The sequence below is a fragment of the Plecotus auritus genome (assembly GCF_963455305.1).
Source record: "Plecotus auritus genome assembly, chromosome: 2".
NCBI lineage: Eukaryota > Metazoa > Chordata > Mammalia > Chiroptera > Vespertilionidae > Plecotus > Plecotus auritus.
In genome coordinates this window covers 105594307-105618059 of record NC_137771.1, presented here as the reverse complement: position 1 = coordinate 105618059, position 23753 = coordinate 105594307, and the positions used below count along the sequence as shown (strand labels likewise).

Here is a 23753-nt window from a genome sequence, read left to right as displayed (position 1 = left end):
GCTGTATCATTGCCAAATATGTTCTCCCATACAGTGGGCTCCCTTTTCATTTTGTTGATGTTTTCTTTTGCTGTGCAGAAGCTTTTTATTTTGTTGTAGTCCCATTTGTTTATTTTCTTCTCAGTTTCCTTTGCCCTAGACAGTGGTCGGCAAACTGCGGCTCGCGAGCCACATGCAGATCTTTGGTCCCTTGAGTTTTTAGCAAAGGCCAGCTTAGGAGTACCCTAATTAAGTTAATAACAATGTACCTGCCTAGATAGTTTAAGTTTAAAAAATTTGGCTCTCAAAAGAAATTTCAATCGTTGTACTGTTGATATTTGGCTTTGCTGACTAATGAGTTTGCCGACCACTGCCCTAAGAGATGTATCCGCAAACATATTGCTAAGAGAGATGTCTGAGATTTTGCTACCTATGGTTTCTTCTAGGATTTTCATGTTTTACATTTAAGACTTTTATCAATTTTGAGTTTATTCTTTTTATACATTTTATCTTTTTGAGTTTATTCTTGTGTATAGTTTCAGGTTTTTAGAATGTACCTGTCCAATTTTCCCAACACCATTTATTTATCTTTTTTAAAAATATTTTTATTGATTTCAAAGAAGCAGGGAGAGAAACATCAATGATGAGAGAGAATCAATGATCTGTTGCCTTCTGCACACCTTACCCTGGGGATTGAGCCTGCAACCCAGGCATAGAACCATGACCTCCTGATTATATTATAGGTCAACACTCAACCACTGAGCCATGCAGGCAGGGCCCAACACCATTTATTGAAGAGACTCTCTTGACTCCATTGCATGCTCTTGCCTCCTTTGTAAAATATTAATTGAGCAAATGGCTTGGTTCGATTTTGGGGGTCTCTGTTTTGTTCTATTGATCTATATGCCTGTTCTTTTTTTTAAAAATATATTTTATTGATTTTTTACAGAGAGGAAGGGAAAGGGATAGAGAGCTAGAAACATCAATGAGAGAGAAACATGGATCAGCTGCCTCCTGCACACCTCCCACTGGGGATGTGCCCACAACCAAGGTACATGCCCTTGACCGGAATTGAACCCGGGACCCTCCAGTTCGCAGGCCGACGCTCTATGCAATGAGCCAAACCGGTTTCGGCAGAATATGCCTGTTCTTGTGCCAGTACCTTGTGCCAGGCTGTTTTGATTATAGTGGCTTTGTAGTATAAGTTGAGATCTGGTATTGTGATTCCTCCAACATTGTTTTTCTCTCCCAAGATTGCTACAGCTATTCGGGATCTTTTTGATTCCATATAAATTTTTGGAGTATTTGTTCTACCTCTGTGAAATATGCTGTTGGTATTTTAATAGGGATTGCACTGAATCTGTAGATTGCCTTGGATAGTGTAGACATTTTAATGATGTTGATTCTACCAATCCATGAACTCAGTATATTCTTCCACTTGTTTATACTATCTTCCTGTAGTTTTCCAAGTACAGGTATTTTGCTTCCTTGGTTAAGTTTATTCCTAAGTATTTAAAAAAATTTTTTGTTGCAATGGTAAATGGGATTGTTTGTTTAGTTTCTCTTTCTGAGAATTCATTGTTGGTGTATAAAAAAGCCATCAATTTTGGGGTGTTGATTTTGTATCCTGCTACATTGCAAAATTCATTTTTTAAATCTAATAGTTTTTTGGCGGTCTTTAGTGTTTTCTATGTACAATATCATGTCATCTTTGGATAATGAGAATTCTACTTCCTCCTTTCCAGTTCAGATGCCTTTTCGTTCTTCTTCTTGTCGATCACTGTGGCTAGGACTTCCTGTATTATGTTGAATAAGAGTGGTGAAAGCGGATGTCCTGTCTTGTTCCTGTACTTAGGGGAAATGGTTTTAGTTTTTGCCCATTGAGTATGATATTGACTGTAGGTTTGTCATATATGGCCTTTATCAGGTTGAGATATGCTCCCTCTATTCCAACTTAGCTGAGAATTTTTATCAAAAATGGGTGTTGAATTTTTTTCTGCGTCGATTGATATTATCATGTGATTTTTGTCTTTCAATTTGTTTATGTGATGTATTGCATTTATTGATTTGCAATTATTGTGCCAGCCTTGCATCCCTGGAATAAATCCCACTTTGTCATGGTGTATGATCTTTTTAATATATTGCTGGGTGCAATTGGCTAATATTTTGTTGAGGATTTTAGCATCTATGTTCATCAGAGATATTGGCCTATAATTATCTTTCTTCATAGTGTCTTTATCTGTTTTGGAATTAGGATAATGCTAGCCTCATAAAAAGAGCTTGGAAGTGTTCTTTCCTCTTGGATTTTTTTGAATAGTTTGAGGAGTAGGTGTTAGTTCCTCTTTGAATGTTTGGTAAAACTCCCCTGTAAAGCCATCTGAACCAGGGCTTTCATTTGCTGGGAGTTTTAAAATTACTTCTTCTATTTCATCAGTTGTTATTGACCTAGTCAGGTTTTCTGATTCTTCCTGATTTCAGTTTGGGGAGTTTGTATTTTTCTAGGAATTTTTCCATTGTCCAGCTTGTTGGCATATAGTTGTTCATAGTATTTTCTTACAATCCTTTGTATTTCTGTGGTGTCAGTGGTTACTTTCCACTTTCATTTCTGATTTTATTTATTTGGGTCCTCTCTATTTGTCTCTTGATGAGTCTGGCTAATGATTTATTAAATTTGTTTATCCTTTCAAAGAACCAGCTCTTGGTTTCATTGATATTTTTGTATTGTTTTTTAGTCTCTATACCATTTATTTCTGCTCTAATCTTTATTATTTCCTTCCTTCTACTTACTCTAGGATTTTCTTGTTGTTCTCTTTATAATTTTTTAGGTTGTAGGGTTAAATAGTTTATTGTTGATTTTTCTTGTTTGTTTTTTTTTGTTTGTTTGTTTGTTTTTTGAGGTATGCCTGTAGTGCTATGAACTTCCCCTCTCAGAAGTGCTTTGCAGTTTCCCAGAGATTTTGGGTTGTTGTGTGTTCATTTTCATTTGTTTCCAGGAAGTTTTTTATTTCTTAATCTCATTGGTAACCCATTCATTGTTTAATAACATGCTACTTAGTCTCGATGTATTTGAATGTTTTTGGGTATTTTTATTGTAGTTGATTTCTAATTTCATTCCACTGTGATCTGAGAAGATGCTTGCTATGAATTCAATCTTCTTAAATGTGTAGAGACTTGTTTTATGTCCTAATATGTGGTCTATCTTTGTGAATGATCAATGTGCACTTGAGAAGAATTTATATTCTGCTGCATTGGGGTGAAATGTTATATAAATGTCAATTAAATCCATCTGATCCAGTGCATCCTTTAGGGTCACTGTTTCCTTGTTAAGTTTTTGTCTGGAAGATCGATCCAGTGAAGTCAGCAGGGTGTTAAGTCCCCTACAATGACTATAGTGTTATCAATCTCTCTGTTAAAGTCCTCTATGAGTTATATATATATATATATATATATATATATATATATATATATATATATATATTTAGGTGCTCCTATATTGGGTGCATATATGTTTACCAGGGTATTAGCCTCTTGTTGAATCAATCCCTTTAGTATTATATAGTGACCTTTGTTGTCTTTTGTGATGGCTTTCATTTTAAAGTCTATTTTGTCGGATATGAGTATTGCTACTCCATCTTTTTTTTCTTCTCCATTTGCATGAAAACTTTTTTTTCCATCCCTTCACTCTCATCATGTGTATGTCTTTTGTTCTGAGGTGGGTCCTATAGACAGTATATAGTTGGGTCGTTTTTGTATTCATTCAGCTACCCTATGCTTTTTGATTGGAACATTTAATCCATTTACATTTAGGGTTATTATTGAGAGGTACTTATTTATTGCCATTTTAATTCTGTATGCCTAGGTTTCTCTCTCTATTTCTTCTTCTCATTAGTCCCTTTAGCATTTCTTGTAATGCTGGGTTGGTGGTAATGTACTCCTTCAGCCTTTTTTCTCCGGGAAGCTCTTTATTTGACCGTCTATTTTGAATGACAGCCTTGCTGGATATAGTAATCTTGGTTTCATTTCTTGAGTACTTCATGCCATTCCCTTATGGCCTGTAGAGTTTCAGATTGGAAATCTGGTGTCAGCCTTATGGGAGCTCCTTGGTAGGTAACTGTTTGCTTTTCTCTTACTGCCTGTAAGATTATATTTTTGTCTTTAATTTTTGGCATTTTAATTATTATGTATCTGAGCATGGGCCTGTTTGGGTTTTTCTTGCTTGGGGTTCTCTGTGCCTCCTGAACTTGTGTGACTTTTTCCTTCACCAGGTTAGAGAAGTTTTCTGCCATTATTTCTTCAAACACGTTCTCTATCTCTTTCTCCCTTCCTGCCTCTTCTGGCACAGCTGCTAGTCAAATATTGTTATGTTTCACATTTTCCCACAGCTCCCTTAAGCTATCCTCCTATTTTTTAATTGTTTTTTTCTTTTTGGTTCTGTAATTAAGTGAATTTTTAAGCCCTGTCTTCTAATTCACTGATTCGATCCTCAGCTTCCCCTAATCAACTGTGTATTCCTTCCAATGTGTTCTTTATTTGTTCTATATCAATCTTTATTTCTGTTTTCATAGTTACCATATCTTTTCTCATGCTGTTGAGCATTTTTACCATCACTATTCTGAACTCTATATCAGATAAACTTATCTCTACTTCATTTATCTCTTCTTTGGAGAATTCTCTTGTTCTTTCATTTGGGGGTTATTCCTTTGTCCCCTCATTTTGGCTTCCTGTTTGGGTTTGTGACTATGTATTAGGTAGATCTGCTATACCTCTCAATTTTTGGTGCAGAACAGTGTCAAATGCTGTTTCTGACTAATTAGATCAGGCAAAGACTCAAAGCCTCCAAAGACCCGCCTCTGCCTACCGACTGATTGGATTCTGTCTGGAATTGCCCTCAGGCAATCATCCAGAGTTGTGGCAAGAGGTTTTTTTCAACAGGGTGGGGCAATTTCTTTGGCCTGGAGGCTGTTATTCTCAGTCTCTTATTGGGCCTCAGCAATCCCACCTCCCAGGGCATTGTGTTTTCCAATAGGGTGTGTCAACTGTCTTCCCCTCAGGCAAGGCCTCCAATATAGCAAATGTCTAAGTGAGAAAGATAACCTGGCCCTAACTGGTTTGGCTCAGTGGATAGAGTGTCGGCCTGCAGACTGAAGGGTCCTAGGTTTGATTCCAATCAAGGGCATGTACCTTGGTTGTGGGCACATCCCCAGTTAGGGGGTGTGCAGGAGGCAGCTGATCAATGTTTCTCTCTCATCGATGTTTCTAATTCTCTATCCCTCTCCCTTCCTCTTTGTAAAAAATAAATAAATATATATATATATATATATATATATATATATATATATATATATATATATATATATAAAGATAACCTCCACAACATGAAGGAATGACACAGTACAGGAAACCAGGGTATCTGCCTTTTGAGCTTTAACCCCAGAGCCCCCAATCCTGGCTTCTGCTCACACAGCTCCAGTTCACTCTACCCTCCCTCTGCAGGAGCACAATGTTGGCTCCACAGGGAGTTTGGTGTGCTGGCCCTTTAGGAGAATGTCTGAATTTCCAGCCATCTCTCCCTGGCAGACAGGAACCCACTGCTTTTCACACCCAAATGTTATGGTGCTCTCTTCTGGGGGGCCATCTTGGGGATTAGACCCCAGAGTTCTCACTGGCAACCCTGCACAGCTCAGATATCTCTCCAGAACTTCAGTTGCTGTCTGTGGGAGCCCAGCCCTTTCACACCTCCGCCCCTCCTATCAGTCTCCATGCAGTCTCCACTTTTGGTCCTCAGTTGTCAGGGTTCTCTCCAATAAGTCTTTCGTTTATTATTCAGGACGTTTTTCTGTATTTTAGTTGTAACTCCAGTTTGGTCCTGAGAGCTTGTCTGTGCAGCATCCACTTACTCTTCCATCATTTTTTATCTCTATCCTGTGATCTCTTGATGGCACTGTCTATACCCTCTTTTTTTAAACATAAAACGTAACATACCACACACCCTGTGCCTTCCTCTTTCTAGTTACCAAAATGTCTTGGAGATTGTTCCTTACCAGTCCATGAGCAGAAGGCACATTTTTTTTAAGTGGATGATCATAATATAACCTGGTGAACCAGTCCCTAATTTGTGTGCTTTAGGTAAAAATGTTTCAACAATTTGTATTCACTTTAAAAATAGTCAGTTAATTTTTAAAAAATATTTTTTTTTATTGATTTCAGAGAGGAAGGGAGAGGGAGAGAGAAAGATAGAAACATCAATGATGAGAGAGAATCATTGATCAGCTACCTCCTGCACACCCACTACTGGGGATTGAGGACACAACCCGGGCATGTGTCCTGACCAGAATCGAATCTTGACCTGTTGGTTCAAAGGTCAACGCTCAACCACCAAGCCACACTGGCTGGGCAATTACTTAATTTTTTTAATACAAGTTAATAACAGTTACTTAATTTTTTTTTCTTGCTAAACCTGATTTTATTTTTTTAATCTTTATTGTGGAAAGTATTACATAGATCCTTCTTTTTCCCCCATTAACCTCTCCCAGCCGCTCTTGTTCCCCAGACCCTCACCATCCAATTGTCTGTGTCCACAGGTTATGCATATATGCATACAAGTTCATTGGTTGATCTCTTCCCACCTACCCTCCCCTGCCTTCCCTCTGTGGTTCAACAGTCTGTTCATGCTCTGAGTTTATTTTTTTTCCATCAGTTTATTTGGTTAATTAGTTTCCACATATGAGTGTGGTCATGTGAAGATTATCTTTCTCTGACTGGCTTATTTCGCTTAGCATAATACCCCCCAGGTCCATCCATGCTGTTGCAAATGGCAAGAGTTCTTTCTTTTTTATTGCCACATAGTATTCCATTGTGTAAATGTACCACAGTTCTTTTATCCACTCATCTGTTGATGAGCACTTAGACTATTTCCAAATCTTAGCTATTTTAAGTTCTGCTGCTAGGAATGTAAGGGTGCATATACGTTACTTATTTTTTTAAATGCATATACAGAAACACATTTAATTGACCTACAAGCCTATACCTATAGTGAGTAAAAACCTGGTATCTTTTTAAAAATGAACTAATCCTCAGAAAAATATAAAATGAAAAGTGAAAGCTCCTCACATACGCATTCCACACTCTCCACCATCTTCCCAAAAGGTAGCCACCAATAGCAGTTTGTTTTGGTATCTGTATACACTCTGGGGTGGTGGGGGGGAGCGGGGAATGAGGAAGTCCCATATATGTAAAACATTTTTAAATGTACACAAAAAAGATCATAACATACAAAGTCTTCTGTCCCTTGCATTTTCTACTACAAATGCATTTCAGGCACCTTTCTGTCCCCGGACAAAATTCCAGCATGTGGGTATGTCTTCATGCAGTCCCTCCTCTCCTATTGTTGGACACCAGAGGCATTTTCTTTGTCTGCTTTACTCTCACACAGAATGTTGTGTTGACTGTGCTTGATTTTTATATGTATTAACATGCTGTATAATTTTGCCAGATCACACTTAAGAAAAGGTTGTACCATCTTGCACCTCACCTGATACTGTTTTTGAGTGCACTTATTTCTTCTCACCTTCAACAGCAAAAGTATTATGAAACTTGTTCATTTTTGCCACCTTGGAAGATTTTTTTTTAATGGCAAGCATGTTGTACTTTGATTTTTATTTCTTTAGTATGCATTTAATTACAAGTGGATTGAATATCTTTCTATGAACTGCTTGTTCATATATTTTGATCTTTTTTTCTACTTGTTTAATCACATTTTTCCTATCGATTTTAAAGAGCTCCTATATTATATATCAGAGAAATTAACTTTCAGCTTATTTTCCTCAATTAACTTCTCTTATGTGCTGCAGATATTTTTTAACATTTGTCTTTTTAAATTTTTTGTGGTTTTTTTTATTCCACTAAGAAGTTTTAACTTTTATATAGTTAAATTAATCAATATTTCCCTTCATGGCCTCTGGGAATAAAAATATTTACACAGTGCATTTTACATGACCGTTTTACACTTTTCAGTTGATCTTCACAGCAGCCTGTGACTGGAGGCAAGGCAGGGTTTTCCCATCCATTCTGTTTCACAGATGGATGCTGCAAGGCTGAGGGGCAATGGGACTTGCTCAGGCTGAAAAGATTCTAAAACGTTTGCGTTTCTCACTTCTCTCTCCTCCCTCCCACTAGCCGAGTGACTCACTTCTGGCACTGCTAGCAAAAGAAGGTAGCTTCTCTAGTAGAACATGTTTTTTAGCAAACTAGAAGCATCTTTTCTTCCTCTAAGTGCTCTTTTAAAAATTATTTCTGAAATTATAAAATTTATAGTTTTCAAAAACAAAAGCTCCAACAATACAGAGGAATGAAACACAGCGAGCGTTTGGGGTGGGGCTCGCCTTGCCCCAAAAGCCCATCAGGTGACTACGGTAAGATTTGCTGTGAGCACCAATAAAGTGCCATGGGCTCAACCTTGCCAGGAGATTAGGAAGACCTGCCAGGAGCTGGACATCCCGTTTGCGTCTTCCAGAGCTGTGTATGTTCCAGGAACACCTTATGTGCTTGATAAATGCTTTGAGACAGAAGACACTCTACTTAGACTCTGGTGCCTCACAGGCCTGTGTTCAGTCCCAGCTGTGTGAACGTGAACAGGTGACTTATGCTCTATGTGCTGCAGTGACCTTGTCTGTAAAATTAGGATAATAGTTTCTACCTCAAGTAAATTAAATAAGCCTCATAAGGTTTCTTACTGGATCCGCTGTCCACTCCCATCTGGCCCCAATCTCCAGAGTCATGAGATATAGAGCTGAAAAGTCAAGCTCCCTCCCTCTCAAAGGGAGAAGTGCCTTGCCCAAGGTCACACAGCCCATCCTTGCCAGGGCCCAGAAACTCCAGTCTTTTGACTCATTACACTTGCCCAGTTACCTCTCAGCAGGACCACTGCAGCCCTTCCTCTTATCGCGTTTTGCTCCTTCTGGCCACCAGGGGGTTCATCCGAAACACAGCCCAAGCTACTGAAGCTCTGGGTCCAACCTGGTGGGCGGCTCTGTTTCACTCTGGTATTCAAGGCTCTCAGACCCCTCCCCTACACACCCGGCAATGCGCATTCCCATCCTTGCTTTTTCCTTAGGTCCACTCCTCTCGGAAAACCCTCCCCTTCCTACCCTTCCAGGCCCAGCCTCTCCTAACTCCTAGCTCCGCCACTTCTTCCCCACAGTTTGGGTCTCAAAGACGGAGCTACCGCATTCTCTAGGATAGTTGCCAGGCCACTGAGGCCCATCCCCAGCATTCAGTGGACGCTGAGTCGATGTTTGCTGAGGGATGAGAGGTGCTGTGGGCAGGCTCGAATTCTCCTCCCAAAACTGTAAGGAACGCGTATTCTGGAGAGAATTCAGAGGGACGTGGTGCCAGGTTGGATGCGCGCAGTCCCCACACGCTGTTTGACTCTGGGCCAAGGGCTACCCGCCCCTTAGCCTCAGTCTTCTCATCTGTGAACTGGGGAGGCTTGGGGCTATGGGGTAAGCATTGCCAGCCGGGACTGCAGATCTCGGTAGGAGGGGCCAGGGGACTTGGCTTGAGGCTGCGTTTACTGGGTGTTTATTTAGGGGATTGGGAGGAAATACTGGGGCCACGTTGTCACCTCCAATGCTCCTGGCTTGTCCGTACCCCACTCCCGGGCCCATCCTCTGCAGCGGCTCCAGGGATCCTCTGCCCTCAACTCACAGGGACTCGGGTGACGTCCGCACCTGGAGCGGTACCGACTTCTCCGACCCCCTCCCCCCCCAACACACACACACCTTTCGAAGCGGGTAAACTGAGGCAGGGCACGGAGAGGCCACAGCTGAGGTTATGGCCCGCAGGTGGTGGAGCAGGCAGGAGGGCCGGGCGCAAGCTCCGGCTCCCGAGCGCCCCCGGGCTCCCCCTCCCCCGCTGGCCCGACGCGCCAGGGCTGCGCCCGCTCGGGGACTGCGCGACCTCAGCGGCAGCAGACGGATCCGCGAGGTAGGAGGTGGGCGGGCGCGGGGCCGGGCTGGGATGGCGGGGGCTGCGGCCGGGGGTCCCCTCCGTGGAGAGTCTGGGCGGCTGCTCCGCTGGCGAGGCCGCCGCTGCAGGGTCGCGCGAGCAGGTCTCGGCCACCCGGGAGGGGGAGGGGATCCGGCGGCTTTGCGGAGCCGGGCCTGGGGGCAACGGCGGGCACGGGTTGTAGGCATGGGGCCTGGGCTATGCAGACCTGGTGGCGCCCTTGCCGGCCTTTCTGAGCTGGGGCTCTGCGGGTGTCGCTCTGCGGTGGATAGTCAGGCGGTTCAGCCTCCGCGGCTACGTGAAACCTTGCAGACGCTAAAAGCGCGATCTTGGGGAAGGGGCGGTCACGGTGCTCCATCTCCACATCTACGCAGATGGTTTCCACCCGGGGAGGGGAGACGTGAACCCAGGCCCGGGGGTCTCCGGGCGAAGCCGCCCTCCTCCTTGGCACTCCCTCCCGGGTGTTCCCCTCCTCCCTGTACCCGCCTCCCCTCTGAGAAATCCTGCCACGGCCTGTGGCCGGGGCCTGCGGACAGATCTTTGAGGCATCTCAGGAATTCCCTGGGAGCCTGATAGACGCTGCAGGGAGGGAGACAGGAGCTTCCTCTGGGCTGGAGGGTCTAGGTCAGAATCTGACCTACTCCTGACCCACTATGTGACCTTGGGTAGCCCCTATTCCTGCTATCAAGTGGGCCATAGGCTGGTTCTTAGTCTGGGGTGGGGGGGGCCCTCTAGGTCTGACCCCTAGGAGGCAAGGAATCGGATTAGGAAATAGTGCTGGGGGCAGAAACTGCCTTGGCAATCTCCTGTCCCAGGTGGGGCAGGAAGCACAAGGGTCTGAGATGGGATGAGGCTGTTTCAGCTGTCAGGACTGTCTTACCTGCCAGCCTAAATGGGGATCCTCCTGGGCCAGGGGCTTAGAGTATGGGAAGCCCTTAGCCTGCCAGAACTGGCTGTTCTTGGGCTAGGATGGGGCAGGGATAGTTGGCAGAGGTGAGTCAAGACTATCTCCCCCAAACCCAGTCATGGGGAAAGGCCCCCCTCCTATGCTTCAGTTGCCACTTTTAATTGCCAAGCTCTCAATTATCACAGCTGATCTGTTCCTGAAGCAAACAGAGCACCTAGAACAGTGTCCCCTCTCCCAGGTCTGTCTACAGGATGAGGTTCACGGGGAAAGCAGTCCGCTCTGCCTGGTCAGCTGTGCATTTGGCTCTGGGCATGCTCCATAATTGGTGGAGGGACACTTGTTTTGCACTAGACGCAGGAGTCTGGTTGTGCACTTTGATGAGCCACTCCTCCACTCTGTGGTCATTCCCCACCAGAGAGTGAACGTGCTGGCCTGTACAACCCCCTCAGAGCAACTCTGAACTGAGGTGGCACAGGAATGCCCCTCAGGTCACCTTCCTTTGCCCCCAGTTTTATGCTTGGTTTTTCACTTGAGCTGGAAGATGGCCAAGCCTCTGAACCCATGTGTGGCCAGAGCCCAACAATTGGGTTCAAAGGGAGAGAAGAGGAACAACCCCAGACCCCACCCCCCACCCCCCACCGCCCCCAGGAAGCAGGAAAAGATGAGCTAAGAGTTGCTTAGAGTGCCAAAATGCCCACAGCCCAGCCATTGAGCATCAGCACTGAGGCCTGAGAGAGGCAGGGACAAGTCCAAGGTCATACAACATCATACTATTTTCAGCTCTCCAGCAATCCAGCCATCCTTGGGGAGTTACTGCCTGGGAACACTCAGAGGACTCAGTGTTCCCCACAGAGGTCCCTGCCATGGAGGGAAAAGGAAGAGTTCCTTTGTGGGGACTCTAGTTTGCAACCGTTAAGTAATTTGGATCTCATGACCAGAGTCGCCACCCTCTCTCAAGGCTGCTTAATGGGGGGTCATGGTTGCCAGCCACTGCTCTGACCAACCTACCCTGCCCTGTCCGCCTTATTCTTGCTGGCCCCACAACCCCCAGGGTTTTAGTCATGCCCCTTCCCCATTGTGCAGATGGGAGAGCCAAGACCAAGCCAGAACTGGGACCCATTGTAGCCTCAGCTTTCATCTACATCAGTGTCCTAATTATTGAAGTGAGAGTAAGCTAAGCATCTTATAGTCAAGAAGAGGACAGCCATCCTTTGTTCCTGTGGTAATCTTCCTGTCACTGGGGTATGCAAGTTGGAGTTGAAAACTCACTGGTCTGGAGGCTATGAATATGGAAGGTTGACCAGATGTCTCATCACTCCCCAATGGTCCTTATAATTAGGGGGTAGGGATGGGGTTGTTTGCTCTTATAAGGAGGTACTGTATTTCTTACATGAAAGAGGTTGGGTGAAGGCCTATTCTGTTCATAAGGTCTGTGTGTCCTGGGGTTCCATACATTGCCATTGCTTAGCCATGGTGTTCACTGCCACCATGAAGTGTGGCTCACACCTGCTTCTGGGAGCAGCATCTTCTAGTGCCCACCGCCTTCCCATTGGACCCAGCTTTGCCCTGTGTTGGCTCCTGCACACCCCACCACCTGGAAACCTCTGTTCATTCTTATCACTCTCATCCCTACATCATTCTCTTAGGGTACCACTGTCACCGAACAGAAGAGCAGTGTGCAGGAACACAGGTGGGACTGACTTTAGACCCTGGTAAGACACCAGCCTTCAAGATCCCCCTTCTGCCCTGGATACTCAGTGGAACTACCACAGCAAATGCCAAGCTGTAAAAGCAGGATTGCAAGCAGCCAAGTTCTCGGTGACTCTTCTGATCTAGCACGTTTGCAGTTCAAATCCAACAAATCTTTTTAAAGCATGGGCTTCTCTTTGCCAGACCCTGTCATGGATGGCTCTCACATACATTATCCCACTTCATCTGCAAAACCACAAACCCACCTATTAATGTGTATGGAGGTTCTAGAAGCATAATATTAAAACAATTAAATCAACCCCACAAGGCAGCAGTGCATCCTCCCCACTGTTAATAGTCCTTTCGGAACTAGGGCCCCAGCAGTTTTGAATTTGTATTTGTGTGCCCAGACATCTTGTGGGGGAGGGGGCATTCCTCTGGGAGGAGTGCTCTGACTCAAGTGAGCATAGAGTCCAAGCTAACCCACATAAATCGATGGATGCCTGCAGTGGAACTGTAATCCTGTACAGGAGCGTGGGTGCATATACTGCCTCTTTAGGAGGCAATCCCAGCCTGCACTGTGTCCCATCCTGTTGGGACAAGTCTCCTCTGCATAACAGTGAACTCTCTGAGGGTAGAAAGGTGGCTGAGGTGCCTCCTGGTCCGTACTACCAGGGGCTACTGAGTTTTTGTCATGCTCAGTTTAGCTGAATCCAAACCAAAAAGAAGCTCCCTCTTACTGGAGACACCAAACTGAGGCCCGAGAGCAGATTTATGTATGTTAGCTTAAATGCCCTGGAGCTCCCAGAGCTAAATGAATTCCTAAATATTATCTGAGAACTTGGTGAAAATATCAGGATTGTAATATAGGTTCTTTTTTAATTTTTCAATTACAGTTCACATTTAATATTCTGTACTAATTTCAGGTGTACAGCATAGTGGTTAGACAATCATATACTTCCCTAAGTTGTATTTTACATCCCACTGATTATTCTGTGACTACCATTTTGTACTTTTTTTTTTAATTCTTACCCGAGGATATTTTTCCATTTATTTTTAGAGAGAGTGGAAGGAAGCAGGGGAGACAGAGAGAAACATCGATGTGAGAGAGACACATCAATTGGTTGCCTCCCACACGAGCCCTGACCAGGGCCAGGGATCAAGCCTTCAACCAAGGTACGTGCCCTTGACCAGAATTGAACCCAGGACCTTTCAGTCCATGGGCTGATGCTCTATTCACTGAGCCAAACCAGCAAGGGCCCAATTTGTACTTCTTAATCCCTTCACTTTTTCACCCATCCCCCTCAACCACCCTCCACTCTGTCAACATTAGTCTTTTCTCTATTTAGAGTCCACATATAGGTGAACTCATGGTATTTGTCTTTCTCTGTCTGATTTATAGGATGATAATATAGTGTCTTTAATATGCTAAGTGTCAGCATTTTTAATAAAGCAAATTGAGAGTACTGTGGGAACATTTCATTATTCAGCTCATACAGTGCTGCCCTAGGACCAAGCATTGGACTTAGCCAAGGGTCTTGAGGATTTGGTATGGAGCAAAGAAGAAGGAAGGTTAGTGTCCAATGGCAAATCCATGTGCATCTGCTGTGGTGACTGTCACACACACCAACTTGGGAAGCTTGGAGGTCTGAGAGCTGAACTTCATATTACCTCAGCAAATCTCTTTCTGTCACAGAGCTGAAAAAGTTTGGAAGAGACCATAACATACTTAGGAGATTGCAAGCAGCACCCAAAGGGCTGGGGTGTATGTGGAGACAGGAAGTGTCCCAGGTGAGTGCATTGGCTGAGAGCCAGCCTGTCTCTGGGACGAGGTTCAATCCTAGCTCTCAGCTTCCTAGCTTTGTGACCTTGGACAAGTCACCAGACTTCCCTGAGGTTGATGATAGTGCCAATTATAAAGAGAATTCTATGAAAGTGTGTGAATGTCATAGTCAGTTTTTATTTTCTCCTCTGGGGGTCTCATAGAAGCCACTAAGTATTTCAAGGATTTCAAAGTCTAAATGGAAATGTCATCTTCATTCATTTACTCATTCAACAAATATTTATGGAGTGCCAACTACAATACCACAGGAGCAAAACAGACAAAAACCCTTCTCTTCAGGAGCTTTTATTCTAGCAGCAGGACCCACAATAAATAAGAGAACAAATGAAAGAACCTCAGAGAGTGTTAAGTGCTAAAAAGAAGGTTGCTCTAGTTGGTGTTAAAAGTGATATGCAATGGAAGAATTCTTCCACATGGAAGAGGAGAGAACCTTGGTTTGGGCTCTGTGCGATCTAAATTCCAGTCCTGTCCCTGCTGGCTTCTGACTTTCTGTTCAACTTTGGGCAAGTTCCTTTCTGTCTCTGATCCTCTTTTCTTATCTGTGGAATGGGAGTGGGAGGAGGCCACTCAGCTCAGAAGCCCAGGATGGCTGGGTGGTGATCATGTCAAGGCTTCACCACCTGGTGGTGCTACAGTCATAGTTTGTCCCTGCTTGTCTTTCCCCTTCCACACATACCACCCATACACATAGCTAAATGTGATATGTAACCTGTCACACACAAAGATGGACAGGTTACACATCACTTGTTCTCACTGTCTTACCACCTATCTGAACAACTTTTTATAATATAATTTTATCTTATTATTTTTTAAAAATATGTTTTTATTTATTTCAGAGAGAGGGAGAGGAAGCGAGGGATAGCAACATCAATGATGAGAGAGAATTGTTGATCCATCAGCTGCCTCCTGCACGCCCCCTATTGGGAATTGAGCCCCAACCTGGGCATGTGCCCTGACTGGGAATTGAACCATGACCTCCTGGTTTGTGGGTCAATGCTCAACCACTGAGCCACACCATTCAGGCATATTTTATCTTATTTTTTTGAGCTCTCTATAAATAGACGTAGGCTGTAGATATTTGTTTATGTCGGGCTACTTTTGCTCAAAGTTGTGGTGTGTGACTCATCCAGTTATGAATAGCTATAGTTTGTCCTTGTCCGTGCTGTATAGTATTTCATTGTGTCACTAGGCCACGGTTTATTTATCCAGTCTACTGTGATGGACTGTTCTTGAACCTGAGTCCAAGCACACATGGCATGAACTTCTCTAGGCGTACACCTTGAACCGGGTGGCAAAACATACGTAGTGCCACACTGTGAGTCATTCCCTCCCACCTCTCCCCTGCTCACTGGAGCTCCCTATTGTCAGCCTTTGTCATATATGCTCACCTGGTGGATGTGAATGCTTTTTCACTGCCATTTTAATTTGCATTCCCCTCACTACCGATGAGGTTGGGTATTTTTGTGCATTTACAACCACTGGGTTTCCTTTTTGGTGAAGTGCCTCTTTAAATGTTTGCGCACCTTGGGCTGTTGTGTTTTGTTTTTTTCTTGTTGACTTGGAGGATTCTTTAGGTGTTCCAAATTTTAATCCTTTGTCAGTTACATGTGTTATAAATATCTTGCCTTTTTCACTTATCCTGGGGTCAGAGATGAATGTCATAATTTCAGAGTTCCTAATTAAGTAGTCAAATCTGTCTTTCACTTTATTTTTAATGTTTTGTGTGTTTTAAGAAAATTTTTTCTGCTTTGTGATCATGAAGAATCTCCTGTATTTATCTTTTTCATAAGGTCTTTAATCTACCTGGAATTGATACTCATTTATGGTGTGAGGTAAGGGACCCATTCTCTCTCTCTCTCTCTCTCTCTCTCTCTCTCTCTCTCTCTCTCTCTCTCTCCTCTCTCTGTCACACACACACACACACACACACACACACACACACACACACACCATTATCCAGGCAGCCCAGCACTGTTTGTTGAGAAGTGTGTCCTTGTCCCTTATCTTCCCACCACCCACACCACCCCCATCATTCCATGGACAGGCAGGAGCCCAGGACTGAAGGCTCTGGCCTAGCAGGAGCTGGTAATCAGTGCTAACACCTGAGGGCAGGGCGGACAGCCCTCCCCCACTGGACCAGCTACTGCTCTTGCCAAACAGGTCTGTGGGGCTGTGGTCTGTCACATATCTGGCTGGTGCTGACTTGGGTTCTGGTGGATTAAGCAGGGGCTCAAGATTTATGACCTGAACTGACCACTGCACAGGTCGTGGGGTAGGGAGGAGTGCAGAAGGAGCTCATCTACATGAGCCACAGAGGAGGCCCCCAGAGGCCAGCATGGCAGAGGCCCCCACCCAGAGCACTGGACCAAGGTAAGGGAGGGCCAAAATGGTCCCAGCGGAGTCTTCCCTAACCAACTCTGTCTGGAAAATAAAATGTCCTTTTTTCCATCTGGTCTGTTTGGGGCAGCCAAGAGACAAGAGATGGCCCTGTGACAAGGCCACAGTCTGTAGCAAGGACCTGCCAGGTCCTTGGCCCCCATGCAACCCCATGGGAGCTCACACACACGCACTGGCACTCAGCCCACCAGTCTCTCAGGGGCTTTTTATGCATTTCAGTGTCCAGGGCCTGCCCACTGGATAGGGAAGGGTCACTGCCAGCCTCCAATCTGCCTTCCAGACCCTGGTGCCTTTCCCTAGGGCACTGCCTGGCCTGGCAAAACTGGGCCTTCCTGCTCCTAGAGTCGTCAGGGCAGGGAAGAGGAGGGAGGGAATGGTGTGGGGGTAATCTTTACTCCTGCCTTGCAAGGTAAGGAAGATTCACCCATTTAATAGATGAGGAAACTGAGGCCCAGAGTGGGGCTGTGGTCCAGCTGGGCCTGGCCCAGGAAGGTAGGATGGACCCCTATGATCTCAGTGGCTTGCCTATATGACCCGGGAAGTTTCAGGCTATGACACACTCCTACCCAATTGCTTTCAGAGTAGAGTTGCTATTGCCTGGGGCTTTCTGGGAACTCTGGCCCAGGAAGTTCCAGGAGTAAGAACCAGTGCTTCTGGGCCCAGCTCAACTTAGACTAGTGCTTAGGACTTGGGCTTTGTCTCCTCATTTGTGCAGTGGGCGGTGACAATCATTGTACCCACCTCTTCAGGTCACTCTGAGGCTGAAATGTAACCTGCCCAAAGGGGCTTCAAACAGGGCCAGCTCCCAGGAAACCTTAGCTTTTGTTTTTATAGAGAAGGCCAATACCCAAGTGCCCTTCCTCCTCTGAAATTCCAAGCTCCTGTTTCCTTTCTTCCTGAGCTCTCTATTTATGTGTTTATTTCTATGAGTTTAATATTTGCTTAGGAAATACAGGCACATGGTAAAGATGTTATAAGAGGATACAATGAAAACTACATCTGTCCCACCCTTCCCGAGAGCAAACATGGAAAGCATTTTATGGATACCTGGTCAGAAATATTCAGAGGATATACAGGGTGTCCCCCCAAAAATGTAAACACACTTTAACAGCTGATAGCTCAATTATGAAAATGAAATGTATTTTAATAAACACTGCCTTTATAATTATTCAAAGATATATATATATATATATATATATATATATATACACACACACACACACACACACACACACACACACATACACATACACACTAGAGGCCCGGTGCACAAAATTCGTGCATGGGGGGGGTGTCCCTCAGCCCAGCCTGAAACCTCTCCAATCTGGGACCCCTCGAGGGATGTCCGACTGCCCGTTTAGGCCCGATCCAGGTAGGATCGGGCCTAAACGGGCAGTTGGACATCCCTCTCACAATCCAGGACTGCTGGCTCCCAACTGCTTGCCTGCTTGCCTGCTTGCCTTCCTGATTGCCCCTAACCTCTTCTGCCTGCCAGCCTGATCACCCCCTAACCACTCCCCTGCCAGCCTGATTGATGCATAACTGCTCCTCTGCCAGCCTGTTTGCCCCTAACTGCCCTCCCCTGCAGGCCTGGTCACCCCTAACTGCCCTCCCCTGCAGGCCTGGGCCCCCCTAACTGCCCTTCCCTGCAGGCCCGGTCGCCCCCAACTTCCCTCCTCTGCCGGCCTGGGCCCCCCTAACTGCCCTCCCTTGCAGGCCTGGTCCCTCCTAACTGCCCTCCCCTGCTGGCCTGATCGCCCACAACTGCCCTCCCTTGCAGACCTGGTTCCTCCCAACTTCCCTCCCCTGCTGGCCATCTTGTGGTGGCCATCTTGTGTCCACAAGGGGTCAGACATCTTTGACCACATGGGGGCAGCCATCTTGTGTGTTGGAGTGATGGTCAATTTGCATATTATTCTTTTATTAGATAGGATAGAGGCCTGGTGCACAGGTGGGGGCCGGCTGGTTTGCCCTGAAGGGTGTCCCGGATCAGGGTGGGGGTTCCCGTGGGGCGGTACCTGTGGTGGTTTGCAGGCCAGCCATGCCCCCCCCCCCCCCCCGGCGACCCAAGTGGAGGCCCTGGTATCTGGGATTTATTTATCTTCTATAATTGAAACTTTGTAGCCTTGAGCAGAGCCATTTTTGTTGAGATTTATTTATCTTCTATAATTGAAACTTTGTAGCCTTAAGCAGAGGCCAAGGCAGGCCAGGGCTGCAGAAACTTGGCTTCCTCCATCGCTGGGGGCAACTCAAGCCTCCTGCTCTCTCCAGCTCCATGGCTGCTGCCATTTTTGTTGGGATTTATTTATCTTCTATAATTGAAACTTTGTAGCCTTGAGTGGAGGGCTGGGCCCGCCAGGGTGTGTGGAAAGCTTGGCTTCCTCCATTGCTGGGGGAATCCAAGCCTCCTGCTCTCTCTTGGTTGGGTTAATGTGCATACTCGCTCCTGATTGGCTGGTGGGCGTGGCTTGTTGGTGTAGCGGAGGTACGGTCAATTTGCATATTACTCTTTTATTAGATAGTATATATATATAGATTATATATGTGTGTGTGTGTGTGTGTGTGTGTGTGTGTGTAATATGCTAATTAGGCCGGATGTCCTTCTGGACGACCTTCCAGATGAAACCCCCCCCTGTTGTATTCTATATAATAAAAGCCCAGCGACCGAAACAGCGGAATGACCAGAGACCAGAATGACCACAGCCCCTCACCCTGGCTGGCAGCCCCCCAGTGAGTGGTCAGGGGCGATCAGGCAGGCAGGCGAGCAGTTAAGGGCAATCAGGGAGGCAGAGTGCTTAGGGGCGATCAGGCAGGCAGGCAGGCAAGTAATTACGGATGATCAGGCAGGCAGAGGTGGTTAGGGTGATCAGGCAGGCAAAGGCAGTTAGGGGCAATCAGGCAGGCAGAGGTGGTTAGGGCAGTGGTCAGCAGACTCATTAGTCAACAGAGCCAAATATCAACAGTACAAAGATTGAAATTTCTTTTGAGAACCAAATTTTTTAAACTTAAACTATATAGGTAGGTACATTGTTATTAACTTAATAAGGGTACTCCTAAGCTGGCCTTTGCTAAAAACTCAAGGGGCCAAAGAGCTGCATGTGGCTCGCGAGCCGCAGTTTGCCGACCACTGGGTTAGAGCGATCAGGCAAGCAGAAGCAGTTAGGGGTGATCAGGCAGCAGAGTGGTTAGGGGTGATCATGCAGGCAGGCAGAGTGCTTAGGGGCGATCAGGCAGGCAGGTGAGCAATGAGGGGCCAGCATCCCAGATTGCGAGAGGGATGTCCAGGATTTCGAGAGAGTGCAGGCTGGGCTGAGGGACCCTCCTACCCCCATGCACAAAGTTCATGCACCAGGCCTCTAGTTTTAAATAAAACACCCATTAGCTTGCTCTGCCCCCATCCTGTGACTTCCTCTGGACTTTTAAATCCACTCACTGGGCCAGAGCGTGAGCTGCTGCTTCCTTCCAGAAGGCACACATATTTGTGGATGCTGGCACCAGATTTTTCTCATGAGCAGGACTTGAGGGAGGCTGCAGCCTGGCACGGGGCAAATAGGGGGACTGTTGAGCCCCAAAGAATGGTCCCTCTGTGCCAGTAAAAGCCTAAGTTGGAGACCAGCTCCTCCTCCCCACTCCAGCAGATCTGGTTCTGGATCGAGGGTGGAGCCTGGGGACCCAGCTCAGCCCCAGTCTGGCTGCCAGCTGGCCATTGGGTGACCTTGAGCCAGCCCTGGGCTCTTCCTAGCTCCTGACTCAGTGCAGAATCCCAGGGAATGTGGTGGCCTCAGTGAGAGGACTGAGGGTCTGTCTCCTTGAGGACCCAAGCAAGCCACACATCACCCGTCCCACCTGGGCTAAAACCCATGACGTGAGCTGGGGTTTTTGCCACCTTCCTGTTAAACTTTGATGGTTCCCATGAAGCAACTTGTCAGTGTTAAGTTATGTTGACATTTTTTTGGTAGGCCTGTGACTCCTGGACCTGCTGGTGTCTTATCTGTGCCACAAAAATCTCTTCCAGGGTCTGAGAAAAGAAAGTGGCAGGTGGCTATATGTGGCCACATGTCCTATATGCATGACTATGAGGCCTCACCAGAAGGGCTCCCTGCCCCCTTGATGTTGGAAGAATGGCTGGGACCCAGGGTCACAGTCACCAGTGCCCAGTGGGGCAGAGCCCCAGGTGCTTCAATCGAACAGTTGTTCAGGTTGCATGCTGTCTAAGAGCAGTGAGCAACAAAGAATGCACTCTTGCCAATCTGTGGGCCTGAAAGGCTGTGTTCACCAGAAGAGGGCGCCCTTTACAGATTCACAAGCAGGGGTCCTGAAAACTGGTGGTGGAATCAGCCTTGAGTGCTCACTGGCAAAGGAGAGGTGCCGGGGCATGGGGGTCTCCTTTCCACTTATGTGGTCTTCCTGTACCCAGTTTTCCAGAATCTCCCTCCAGGCTCCTGCTGGTAATCTCAGGGAAAAGAGAACTCCACCCCTCTCCTCCATCTGTGTGCACAACTTAAGTAGACCCAGCCAGGTGAATCCTCAGAAGGAATTAGGCCAGCCTTGGGCAAACTACGGCCCGCGGGCCGGATCCGGCTGTTCTATCCGGTTCTCTTGCTCTCCCCTCCGCTCCTTTACTTTGAATTTATATTAGTTCACACAAACACTCCATCCATGCTTTTGTTCCGGCCCTCCGGTCCAGTTTAAGAACCCATTGTGGCCCTCGAGTCAAAAAGTTTGCCCACCCCTGAATTAGGCTGTATGCCTGGCCTTAGGGCCTAGGAATGGCTTGGCTCAAATTATATCTAGGTCCACATATCATCTCTAGCTCTTCCTGAATGTCTACTCCTGGTCAGGATACCTCTGCACCTTATCATCTGTTAATATCTCCCAGAGCTCATGCATGAAGGGCCCTTACCTTAGTGCCTGGCCCCTTGGGAAGTGAGCACTGTATTTATGAAGGCATGTTGACTTAAGGGCAGAGACTCCCATGAACTGCAACATCATTAATTTCACCCACAACTATTTCTTGAACTCCCAGTTTGGGCCAGGCACTGCACTGGGGCTGGAAATAAATGGTGAGTACAACAGACATGAACCTTATCCTCATGGAGCTGTCCAGGGAAAGAGAGGGAAAAGCTCTAGTGAGCAGTGTTGACCATGTGCTGGGAGGCTTTGCTCAATGTGCCTGAGAAGGTGAGGCAAGGCTTTCCTGGAGGAGCTGAGGTGTGAAGGTAAAGTCAGGGTTAAGTAGGTGAAAAGAGAGAGGTGGGTGTACCAGGCAAAGGAAACAGTAAATGCGAAGGCCCAGGGGCAGGAGCCAGTTTACTGAATATGAGGCTACAGCAGAGTGGGAAGAGCAGAGGCAGGCAGAGGCCAAATCCACAGGGGCTTGTGGGAATGGCAAGGAGTTTGGTGCTTGTTTCTTTTTTTCTTTTATATTTTTAAATATTTTTTTATTGATTTCAGAGAGGAAGGGAGAGGGAGAGAGAGATAGAAACATCAATGATGACAGAGAATCATTGAACGGCTGCTTCCTGCACGCCCCCCACTGGGGATTGAGCCCACAACCCGGGCATGTACCCTTGAACGGAATCGAACCTGGGACCCTTCAGTCTTCAGGCCGATGCTCTATCCACTGAGCCAAACCAGCTAGGGCAGGTGCTTGTTTCTTAAGCAGTGAGGAGCCGGGGTTTGAAGCAGGGCAGTGGCATGTTGTTATTGAAATGTCTGTGAAATTGGGTTTGAGTCCGGACTCCGATTCCTGACCCAGCTACCCTCCCTCTATACAGCAATGAGGGTTGAGGAGGAGTGTGTCTTAGGTTGTGCAGGCAGGAAGAAGGAAGCTTGAATAAAGAAACTTAGTGTAGGATACAGAGGCTGGCTCAGCCACCACCCTCTGGGCACCTGCCCCCAGGCTGGGGCACCACCTAGTCTGCTGGCTGTCTTGGGCCTGGAAAGGCTAGACTGCAGTTCTCCAGTGGGGCCTCAGGTGGCGCCAGCCTCCCCAGCAATGGCAGATGGGACAGAATAGCAGGGACCAGCCCATTGAGAGGTGGGCTTGGGGACTGCTCTGGTCAGGCCCAGGATGAGTTAAGCTTTCCCGTGTTCTTCACCTACACCCTGAGCCAGCAACCAAACTGCTGGTTTGGTGGCTCCAGCCTGCAGTTGCCACCATCCCGTCTTTCATCCCCTCCAAGGACCACTCCATCAGCTGTGCCCTGAGCTGTCTTTTTAAGCCTATCTAAATTTGCCACTAAGCTTGACCAGGGACAGCTGGGTGAAACCATTCTTTGCAGGGGAGTGCTTGGGTCCAGATCTCCCCTCTGCAGCCTCCAATCAGTGAAACACAGATTATGAAGTTCTGGCCTCACATGACTTTAACGCCTCTTTATCACTCAAAAAAGGCTTAATTATATTTCATTATTTTATAGACAGTAATATAATCACATGGTTCAATAATCTACACAGCGAACAGTGAGCCACCCTCCTAGCCCTGTCCCAGATCCCCCAGAGATATTTTGCAATACAGTATTATTATTGTGTGTATACTCTTCCCCATCTTTATTTTTACCCAACTACAGCATTCTTCACCTTACTTTTTTCACTTAGCAATGCATCTTATATCTCGTTCCCTAGAAAACATCCCTATTCTGTTTTATGCTGCCTCTGTAACATCAATTCTCCATACTTGTAATCTCAGTTTTAAATCGACAAGTCCTCAAGCACAGACCTTCTGCTGAGAACAGAATCCAAGCAGTATTTCATAACAGTGTTTTCATGAATATATTTTGGGGGAAATTCAATTTATGCTCAATGAGGCTGGCATTTCATTGATGTGGCAGATATAAATTTTCCCACTAAGGAATTGGTATACAGTGCTATGTAATCCTCAGGAAAACTAGCCTGGGGGTAAGTCCAGGCCACTCTGCCAGCTGTCACCCACTA

At 46.2% G+C, this 23753-nt stretch overlaps 1 protein-coding gene across 18 annotated transcripts in view; it reads left to right on the top strand.

Annotated features, from left to right (window-relative positions):
* IQSEC1 (IQ motif and Sec7 domain ArfGEF 1) overlaps positions 1-23753 on the top strand; it is a 438538-nt gene that overhangs the window by 316748 nt on the left and 98037 nt on the right. For 2 of the 18 annotated variants that reach the window (XM_080657476.1, XM_080657484.1), the window contains exon 1: positions 9683-9963. The exons of 14 other annotated variants lie outside the window; for them this stretch is intronic. Coding sequence is in view for 1 of the 4 variants with exons in the window: in XM_080657489.1 (XP_080513615.1) it covers positions 9475-9479 (5 nt within the window). In the remaining 3 variants the exon portion in view is untranslated. Of the gene's footprint in view, positions 1-9305; positions 9480-9682; positions 9964-23753 lie in introns of those variants that run through there. 2 more of the 18 variants (XM_080657489.1, XM_080657477.1) reach the window with 2 other exon arrangements.